The sequence below is a fragment of the Lytechinus variegatus genome, chromosome 4, assembly GCF_018143015.1.
Source record: "Lytechinus variegatus isolate NC3 chromosome 4, Lvar_3.0, whole genome shotgun sequence".
Lineage (NCBI taxonomy): Eukaryota > Metazoa > Echinodermata > Echinoidea > Temnopleuroida > Toxopneustidae > Lytechinus > Lytechinus variegatus.
In genome coordinates this window covers 11,061,426-11,072,646 of record NC_054743.1, presented here as the reverse complement: position 1 = coordinate 11,072,646, position 11,221 = coordinate 11,061,426, and the positions used below count along the sequence as shown (strand labels likewise).

General features: G+C 37.8%; 1 protein-coding gene across 4 annotated transcripts in view; it reads right to left on the bottom strand.

The window, feature by feature from the left end:
- The window catches only part of LOC121413377 (DNA polymerase theta-like), a 45,277-nt gene extending 35,714 nt beyond the window's left edge, over positions 1-9,563 (bottom strand). For all 4 annotated transcript variants that reach the window (XM_041606166.1, XM_041606169.1, XM_041606167.1 and 1 more), the window contains exons 1-8: positions 9,521-9,563; positions 6,832-7,253; positions 5,529-6,519; positions 4,474-4,776; positions 2,821-2,936; positions 1,977-2,133; positions 728-866; positions 79-272 (exon numbers count right to left, since the gene is read on the bottom strand). In XM_041606166.1, the coding sequence (XP_041462100.1) occupies positions 79-272; positions 728-866; positions 1,977-2,133; positions 2,821-2,936; positions 4,474-4,776; positions 5,529-6,519; positions 6,832-7,194 (2,263 nt within the window). In that variant the 5' untranslated portion in view covers positions 7,195-7,253; positions 9,521-9,563. The remainder of the gene's footprint in view (positions 1-78; positions 273-727; positions 867-1,976; positions 2,134-2,820; positions 2,937-4,473; positions 4,777-5,528; positions 6,520-6,831; positions 7,254-9,520) is intronic.
- Positions 9,564-11,221: the final 1,658 nt, after the last annotated feature.

Here is an 11,221-nt window from a genome sequence, read left to right as displayed (position 1 = left end):
AAAACTTACAAATCTCACATACTTAGTTGATTTGAAAATGACTGGAGGTAAAGAAGAGTTTGTTACATGAATTTTTACCTTTAATCTCAAACGGAGGTTTGACCTCTCTGACCTTTGACATGGAGGGGTCAAATACAGTCTTGCCGATCTTGACATGCTCCGTGAGGGGTACTGGTCTGAAGTCTGTACGGTAAAGATCAGCATCCAACCAGTTCGCTAGCAGGTCTAGGTTAGGTAGAGTAGCACTCATGCCTATAATCTGAATAGGGTTACTGTGGTATAAATAAGAGAAAGAAGAAACAAGGAATGAGTTGAAATGAAAGTAAAACAGGCAAATTATATGAAGTCAGAAAATCTTTGTCTGAAGCATAGGTATTCATAGACCCTCATGTCCATTAATAATTAGTTTAAAGGAAGTTTTCAACAGCAAATCAAACAAATTAAAACTTGACTATTCTTTAGCAGATTTTCACCAAACCTTCAAGAAAAACCCACAGCAATATACAGTGAAACATGTCTATAGTGACCACCCAAGGGAAACACAAAATGTGGCCTTTATAGACAGGTTCTTATACACATAATCTTCCTCTATGGGAATCAGTTTTAGTGGTCACTATAGGCAGGTGGCCACTATAGACAGGTGGCCACTAACACAGGTTTGAATGTATATAGAGTACATTGTGTTAAACCAACATTTTTTGTCAGGATGGTATTCTCTTTAACATACCTTTGCCTCTCACCGCCACTATTCCCTGATGTCTTCAATGTGGTTGCTGTCACAAATCTTATCTTTGTGAGTAAGAGTTCTAGTAGATAGCCTCTGTGCGAATCTCCTATCATATGAAGCTCATCAACCACAACAATACCTGCAATACAATATATATACATACATGTATACAAGCATCTTGGTTTTCCACGTATTGCAATAATAAGACATCAGGAATGCGAAACAAATTCACGAGTAATGCAGTTTTTGTAATGCCAACAATTAAGTTCTTTTATTCACTCTCCAAATTTTCGGTAGACCTCTACCTTCTTCAGGGAAGATTCGTGAATTGTGACAAGTTTGAATGACAGTTGTATTTATTAAAGAGTGCACGATCCCAGTATATATACATATACTATAATAGGTCACTCAAATGGTAATTAATAAAGATACCTGGAAGTAAAATCTATATTCACTATCACAACATAAGATTTACTGTATATGAGGTAGTGGTTTTTAGGAGTAATCAGATGGCTGTGTTTTGGAATCCTACCAAGGCTTCGCATTATTTGGCAAAATGTCAATTCCCACTTTGCCGCTCTCCAGTAAGGTGTTCAATGGGTATCCAATAGAACACCAAACCCTTTTAGTATGCCTTGCAAACTTGTTGGAAAGTCTTGTTGGAATGCTCCTCAGGGAGTGGAAAAAGTGTAATTACTGCACATACGTATAATTTGTCTGACAAGTTGATCATCTGAGAAGTACAGGTGTCTGTTACCATTGTGCATGGCCTGTCAAGACTTTGTCTGATAAAAAATCTGACAAGTCCTTCAGGGGCATTGGAATGGTTTTCAAAGTGGGGGGGGGGGGCTGACCATGCAAAAAATCACAATCATATGATCATTTCAACATTTTTTTTACACGGTTTTGGAAAAAAGTGTGGGGGGTGAGCCACCCAAGCCCCCCCCCCCGCTTCCGCGGCCCCCGTTCTTTAGTACAGACCCGGATTGAAACTTTGATCAGCAAGAGTGTCTCCACGCAAAGACTAGCACATACAGAACTTGCTGTTGCTGAGCGAGAGGGCCTTCACTACACAAGGCATGGGTAGGCTGCACATTCAGACTCTCGAGTGAAGGGTTTGCTCCACAGACTACCTGTCCTTCATGAAATGCTCCCCCTATATCCCAGGACTTTATGAAATCGCATAAATATATTGAATCATAATATGATTTATCCTTATCAACTTTAATGTGGTTTTGAGTTGACTTACCAAGTTGGTCAATGGATTTCTCTTCCAGTAATCTGTTGATCAGACTGTTTGCTTTCTCTATGGTGCACAATGCAATGTCGGTACTAGCTAATCCCCCTGGTGGTGAGTGACTACCCATGAATCCATCAACACGTACTCCAGCCTCAGAAAACAAGGACTAAATATTAGAAAAAAGGGATTTATAAGCACAAGAATCAAGGGCGGATACAGGATTTTCTAAAAAGGTGGGGGCAAACTTTTTGGAGGAAAATTTTGACAAGCAAAAAAAAAGAGGTTTCAACCACAAATTAAGGATATTTTGCACCGGAAAAAATTTGACAAGCAAAAAAAGTTTAATTTTGCTTCTCAAAAGGGTGGGGGGGGCACGTGCCTCTCCCCTGGATCCGCCAGTGATAAGAATAAATGATAGTACTAAGAAGAATTCTAAGACAATCCCTTCTCCAGGAAGATTGTGGTAAAATGAAAATTTCAGAGTTATGAGGTAATCCAACAGAAAATTCTTCTAATAATGTGTTTGGAATAGTTTAATAAAAAGGATTATAAGCCAATACAAACAAAACTTGGATGAATCGATACTATTTAGGGATTAATATAGAATACACATATTTTTCTTTCTTTCAGTACTACATACACAAACTTCTAACAAGGTTTCAAATTGGGATACTGACTCAGCTACATTTTATAACGATGACAGTAAAATGTGTATCTTTTTAAATAATGAAAAGACATTGGAGTATTGCACTGTAGTTCTACATGCTCAATGAAAAATACGGATTTACTATTTTACTTCAGCAAAAAATTAAAAATAAAACAGCAAAAATCAGAACAGATCCTGCATACATACTTGTAAGTAGAACATCTTTTCTCTTGTAACTGACACAAAGGGTAGAATTATCAGGGCTTTCTTTTTTGTCTCCAAGACCTTTTTCAACACCAAGAGCTCTGCAACAAGTGTTTTTCCTGTTTAAAAAAAATATCAAACAACATGTATGTTAAAAGTACAAACAGAAACACATGCGCATTTTTAGATTTTCCAATTTCATTTTGTTTTACATGTAGTAATAATAATGCTATCTTGTATTAACCCTAAAAAGACTGGGCTATTTGAACGCCTAAGAAGACAAGGGGGGCCCCCCTCTTATGATCTAGGCCATCGATCATGACAATACTTGGCATGCGCTTTACCCATGGCATAGTCTACAAAACTAACAAATCAAATTCTGTGAAAAATCTCATTGCTAATTGATTATGCTAATTTATGCATAAAACCTCTAATTAACTAAATAATGCCCCTAAAGTGCTAATATTTGGTTAACAGTCTCTTTATAGGAATCGGATCAATTGTACTGTAAAAAATTTCAATATCACATTTAGTTTTTAATGTATCTCTGTTTTCTAAATTTCTTATGTATATCTCTGTTTTTTACTTTTTCCCAGTGAAAATTATCAGGGACTTAATATTGACCATGAACAAGATATTAATTGATTTTAACCTTAATACTCCTGGGGTATTTCGAGGCATGTTATTACCGAGAGGGGTTATTATGCCCAACACCCCCCCCCAGAGAATTCGGCCATGGGTCGCCTGATTGCCTAAAAATTTGGCACAAGGGTATAGAATTATGTAATCTGCAAAGTTGTATAGTTAAATTTATGGAAATCCTTTGATTTTCTTCCATTAATTAATTCATGCGAGAAATAATAGATAATTGTATAAAAAGTTGCACAATTTTGTAACCACGTACTTGGGTCACAATTTTGGTCCTATACATTGCACAAGACTTGAAAGTAAAAAGTCAGCGAGCGACGCAGTCAAAAGATTTTGCGCGGTAGATTTATTACAAAAAAATGCTGATTCACCCCCCCCCCCCGTCTTATAAGTGTTAAATGCCTAGTAGTAACTTCTTTTATGCTTTTTGCTTGCAATAATTTTGCTTTATAAATTTTAATTGATTACAATAGAAAAAATCCATTATTCTTAATACAGTATCTGTATTTACGCTACACACTCCACAGGCAATCATGTAACACAATGAAAATGAAGTGAATTGCCATAACTCTACTTACATATTATATAGACCCTATGGCCTGTATTCTGAACTCAGGTTTAACTTAGACTGCGGTTTAATTCAGAACTAAAATTATGGGAAGCCAAAAAATTCAAAAATTCTGCTTTTATTTTATATGTCTTATGTTTACTATTTTGTTTTATTTTGCTTTCAGAATGAAGAAAATAATTCAGATATCATTCACAGACAATTATGGACAATTTGAGTGTCAAATGAGTTAATAAATTGGATGTATACTGTTAGGGCTTTGTGCCCCAATCAGCTGTCCATAGTTAAACCACAACTTTAAACCAGGGTATAATTTAAACCCAAGTTCAGAATACAGGCCTATATCTGTATATAACATCTGCATGTCACTCAGATATATATGAAGTGCTATAAAAAGGGGGATACAAAATGATAGTGAGTGACATCACCCCAGCTCTTACCTGCACTGGTAGGGGCAGCATAGACCAGGTTCCCTCCTTCCAGAACCCGCCCTGTCCCCAGACACTCAACCTGCCAAGGGAACATGCTAGTGATACCAGACCTATGGTACTGCTGGAGGACAACATCCGGTAGTCCCCATGACGACAGGAGAAGCTTGTCATGGGCTGGGGAGGTAGAGGGAGGAGGGGAGATAGGGGTGACAGGTGGGGATCTCTTGTGACTGGCAGATCGATTGAGCGGTTTGGGGGTGGTTGACGTATGATGAGGAGTAGGGCTGGTAGAAGAACGTCGGCTGGTGTAACCTGAAATCATAGTCAATAGAAGAAAAGAACTAGAGTGGAATATAATTTGTCTGATTTTTCGTATCATTATTATTATTATCATTTATATACTGCGCTTTTCCCAGAATGGCCCAAAGCGCTTAAAACAAGAAAAGAAATTGTTACAACTATATAGAAATGAACCTTACAATCCTAAAAATCTGGATTGGAAAAAAGAAAGGTTTTAAGTCCCTTTTTAAATGTACTACACGTAATTCTAATTCTAATGCATTTATACTAATACAAATACTATCAATCTAGGAAGTTGGAAACATAAATTAATAATCTTAACAGTGTAAAATCATGAAATGAAAACTGCCAACTGACAAGACTACTACATGTAGTTATGGTAGATGAAAAGTGAGCTAACTGGTTGTGAACACATGAACCAAGAGATGATTTTTGAACACCTACCTCAATAATAGCATGTTTGTTTGTGTCAAGTCAGCATTAAGCATGTTGTCTTGTATGCGAGGTCTAACTGCACTTTAAACTTAAATCAAATTTTAAAAGTATGATGTCAATCTAATCATATTCCATAGATTTGGAGTGTTTACAAAAAGGATGTACTAAAATTATTAGAACTTAAGTTTCAGTAGTGGTTTATAATAAAAAGATACATCATCCCTTCACTTCATGCCAGTTCCCATGGTTTCTGTACATTGTACCCACTGCCAAGTTCAACTTGTGAAATTACTACATTTTCTACATTTTTGGTTAACTTTGATTCATACCTTGTGATTTTCTTTTGCCTGCCGTATGTCCAGTTCTGATGCTTTTACCAGGTGTAAATCTTCTCTGCAGCGGCTGATGGGATTTCACACTCTGCAGGTTGGTGAGCCTATCCTGGGGCTTCCCAGACATAGCACCATTCACTGGACCATCATCTTGATCTTGTGAGTCCTCACAGAATACAACAGCTTCCTTTTGCTCACCTTGTCTCTCTGGATCTGAAAGGAGTATTGAATCTAAGAATGTGCTAGAGCTTCCCCTGTCAGATGGACCCTCTCCTGCTTCGTTAGAAACTCTTTGCCTGGAACTGCAACCATCGACCCTTACTGGCGAATGGGCAGAAGAGCTTTTACCAGCAGGTTTAGATGTTGTTGCAGTGGGCCCTTGAGATGGCAATTTTGAAGGAGCTTGCTTTCTTACATTGGTGGACACATGGGATGGGCCTGCAGTACAGTCCTTGCTTCTCTTTGGAATGAGAGGAGCAGAACTTCTTGATTCTTTTGATATTATTTCTGTGTATTGCACTTTTGGGGGAAGGCCAGTCTCTTCAATCCTTCCATGGACTTCTATTGTCTCCGCTGCATGATCCGACAAGAGGTTCCTATCATCTACAGTTTCTAATCTGCTTGCTGTAGTCCTTTCTTGCTTACTTGGAATGCCACTAGTTCTTTTAACTCTAAAATTGTCTGCTGTGGCTGGTTTGGCCTCTTCAAATCCTTCAGACTGAACTACAGGTCTGGAAGAAGTGCCTAAGCTTTTCACATTGTTATGGGAGTAATTTTTGGCAGGAAATCTCTCTTGAATACCCAGTGCAGGTCTTGGGGCTATGTGCTCCTGATTCTGTTTGCAGGGACTGGTTTCTCGTAAGGGGACAACATCATCTTGAATCTTGTTGAAGTCTGCCTCTGCCTTTTCAACTGCAAGCAGGACATCATCGTCAATGTCGAACTCACCACCGAATGATGATTGGAATGTGTGGTTGACCTCTACAGACTGTTTGAATGGAACATGAGAAAACACAATGCAACATCTTATTTTCTTCATGATTATAATTTGATTCCTGTTCCAATAGTTACCTAAATGAATATGACTGATTTATGAGAACTAAAACTTAAAGCATGTATTTTATATGAATGCTTTTCCTTTATCCATGCTGGAAATCTCACTTTCCCTTCTTCTTTTTGGAACATTTTCTACAAGAAAATCCAATGAAATTTCATTCACCTAGATATTCAATGCTAACAGTAAATGTACTGTGTGAATAATTTTGCAATCAAACAAAATTTTAAGGGACAAAAAACTAACCTGAGGAGTGAGGGTACTTTCCCTTTCTTTCTGTAAACGAGGTGAACATCTCTTGCTTTGATCTCCAATCTTCCTCTTCTTTGTTAAATCTTCTTCATTCTCCTTCTCTGCTCTACCATACACTGGCTTTGCAGGCACCACAGGTGCAGCTTGTCGTGTAATATGCTGCCCTAAGCGCTTCCGGCTTCCCCCACTGGCAGAGAAGGTGGTTCCTAAGGATGTGGTGCCATTAGAGCCAGTGCTACCTTGGGATATCTTGCAGCCATGGTTGGATAGAATGGACTGGGTCTTGGTGGAGGTGAAGGATCCATCCCGGAGTCTGGACACCTTCTGTTGCTTCCATGTCTGGGTCAGCTTCTGCATTCCACACACCCTTGGTCAATAGATGGAGAGAGAAGCAAGGTGTGGAGCTGATCAAACATCTAATGAAAGAGAACAAAGTTATATGATACTCATCAAGATTGAGGCTACACTGTATAGTAGATCTAAAAATTCTACATGTAGGCCTAGTCACTGAACAAAAATTTGTGACCAGGGCGCCGTAACACAAAGGTTAGCGATTAATCGCTAAATGAAATGACCAATCAAGATCCTCGTTGCATGCGCATTTTGCTATAAGTAGACTGATTATGAACCAATCAGAATTGTTCTTTGAAATTAGCGATCAATCGCTAACCTTTGTGTTACGGGGTCCAGATCACATCTAATGCATTATTGAAATATCCTACATTAATTAATACTTGTGAACAACACACAGAGTGGATGCACACGAACAGTGTATTTTGGTCACGCTGACACACTAGATGTGCCTCTACAGTCAGTCTTGCGATCGGTCGCTGCAATGTTTTGAAATCGGCCGTGAACAGGCACTCAACTCAGGCCTACAGCATCGTGGACTTAAAGTAAAGTAAGTAAAGTGAATAATACGTGTGAGGAAATTGATACTGGCCCAAAATCACAAATTTTTAGGATAACAGGAGGATGGACACGGAGTGAAATAAGGCCGGTGAAGAGTAAGAAATTACGCTATTTTTCTTTCTCGTTCTATTTTTTCTTCTATAATTTTTACAAAGGTGGGATCAAATGGTGGTTTATTGTAAAAATTTTTTTACAATAAACCACCATTTGATCCCACCTTTGTCACTCGGTTAGGTATATCCGAACTGATTCATTCACTGTCCCGATGTTCAGGCAGGTGGAGCGCAGTGTAGCGGTAGTGAAGTGGAGCCTGCACGAAAATCGCTCGAGGAAGACCGAAACCACTTGTTCACTGCAACCATCCTGCCTGTGGGGAATCTACACTACAGGTAGGACTATGGTATGCCAATGTTGTACAGAGCATAAAAAATCTTTAAAATATCACTTTTGTGACCAAAATTACTAATTTCCATACAGTTGCAATTTACTTTTCATTAGTAACTTATGAATAATTTTTGTATTCACCAGAGTGCTCAAAAACTTGAATTTTGGCCATATTTTTTGTATGCCCTCTATTGGTGGAAAGTAATCAGTAGAGGCACTGGTCAGAAAATTGGGATCGTCCCAGTTTACAGGGACTGTCTCAGTTTATAAGGATTTCTTCACACAAGAAATCTAGGAAAGTTCATTCACCTGTTGAGTGCCGACACCAATCAAGAGTGCTAGTCAATGTAAACATATCGGGTTTCATAACAAGATTATTGGAAGATGGCAAGTCATAATAAATAAACGGTGAACTGGGGGGAATTGAGGTCACTGAATCTATTTTTAGCACTCTCAATTCCCCTAATTGCTGTCTTTGTCCCGTAGGGAGAAGTGAAGAAAAAACGTCCCCATAAACAAGGACAGTCTCAATTTATCAAGACATAGGCCTAATTTGTCTTGGTTTATAAGGATATCCTTGTTTTCTGGGACAATCCCAATTTTTGGACCAGCGCCTCTACTGGTAATATGGCAAGAAAATTTCATTTTTTGATCTCTATTTTTAATCAAGAAACAAAATGATTTAATGAATCAAATTTAAATAAGAGCCAAGTTGTATGAATAATAGGTGTAGGCCCTATGAAAACTGTCAGTGTAAAAAATCAAGCATTTGCCCAAAAGAAAAAGAGAAAATAAGCCAAACATTGCCACCCTTATTTTGCCACACATTGAGATATAACTGAGAACAAGGTTATATCATAAACCTTGTTCATTGAATGAGTGACCGAAAGGCGAAACCAACAACAGAGACCTGTTCGAAGCTTTAAACTCTGACTACCGGTACTACTACTAGGCCTAGTAGTAGGCCCTAATTAGTAAATCATAAATGTCAGAATTTTTTTAATAAATGCAAAGATACCCCAGAACTGTGATTGAGAGACTTGCTATGACATTTGCAAACAATTACTGGTGTTAAAATTTGCTCGAAGTCGGCCGTTGCGAAACTGCATTGCACCCAGTCCAGTGGCGAGTGGCAGTATCTCGCAGCGCAGCTCGCCCCCGGTACCCAGACAGAGTCTTGGTACACCTTTCCCCGGACCCACCCCGGTGCCCCGCCGGGCTCCGTCTCGGCGTTCCCGTCATGCCCGCAGCGCAGCTGCAGCGTTTGAGCAAGTTAAACAGAAACAAAAGCTACATTGATGATGGTAACTATCCAATTAACATGCTGAAATAATATAAAATCAATAGCGATAAGACATTCTTATACAATATTCGGCAAATAACTCACAATTCATCTTCTTTCGACGAACATCTCGTCTGTTGCTCACGCCGGTCATCGGTCTGTTAATGTTGTTAATCAAATTTAAATGGCCCGCTAGCTGTTCTGTTTTTAGACGTAGAGGGCTTTGACGCTGAACGTCAAGAATTGTCCCAATGGTGACTCACTGGAAGTCTATTATTTTGGGAAAAATAATGCCACATCTATATGTTACCCAATTTTAATAGATATCAGAAATACCCATCCCCTTCTTTCCCCTCTCTCTTTCTCACTTTCTCCCATAGGATTAATTTTTTTGGGTAACCTTAATTTGTCTTTTTTAAAGGTCAAGTCCACCCCAGGAAAATGCTGACTTGAATAAATACAGAAAAAACGAACTAGCATAGTGCTGAAAATTTCATCAAAATCGGATGTAAAATAATAAAGAAAGTAATGACATTTTAGAGTTTCGCTTATTTTTCACAAAACAGTGATATGCACAACTAGTTGAGTCTGTTGATGTCCATCACTCACTATTTCTTTTGTTTTTTATTATTTGAATGACACAATATTTCATTTTTTTTATAGATTTGGCAATAAGGACCAACTTGGCTGAACCATATAGTATTAAACAATGCTAATTCCACATGTTCAAGGAGGAATTAATTGTTGTATCACTTAACAATGAGGAGAAAGTTCAAATATTTCATATACAAGAGAAATAGTGAGTGGATGACGTCATAGTCTCCTCATTTGCATACCAGCCAGGATGTGCATAGAACTGTTTTGTGAAATTAAGCGAAACTTTAAAATGTCATAACTTTCTTATTTTACATCCAATTTTGATGAAATTTTCAGTGTTGTTTGTTGGATTTTTATCTTTTTAAGTGAATCAAATTGGGGTGGACTTGTCCTTTAATACCAGGTTTTATTCACATCAAGTTCTTGCCCTCCTTCCCATCATTATTTAAAAAAAGAAAATGTTGCATTGGTCTTCTGTTATAGTAACAACTTTAGTTTGTTTTATTTGATAAAATATCCCCCATTGATAACGGTGACTTGGAACTCACATAGCAAACATAGAATTATTCAAATTTTGTAAGAGCAATTGATATTTCTAGTATCTAGATGGAATTCGATCTTTCCTAATTGTACTCAATCGTAACTCTATGGAAATCCATCAGTGTCAATCTTTTCTTTAAAAAAATTGCACCATGTCCTTTGTATGCAAAGAGAAGCGAGTGAAGTTTCAAGAAAGCAATAATTGTATGAATATACATCATAGCTAGAAAACATTTGAAACAAACATGCATTTTAGATGTTGATGTGGCTGGCTTTCCATAGCTGCGATTGATAAAACAAACAAAACAAAATGAGAGGAACGCATTAAGTTTGATGCACGACTCATTTATTGCAATGAATGTGAACAAAAGTTATTGATGCACTGACAATGTACAAATACCCCTTCGATATGGCACTTATATAACAGTATTATGATATTCACAACTATATGTTACTAATCAAATAATCGTCATTGTGAAACCTATTCATGCCCACAGGAACAGCATCAGAGAAAGCTTAGCAAATCAGGGACCACAAAGGTTAGCAATTAATCATACGCTTGATTTTCACGATTGATTGTAAATTGTACACAATGCAATTAATTGTAGAAAAGTGTTCTACAATCATTGCTAAGCTTTGTGTTATGGGCCCCTGGTGTTTCTTTTATAT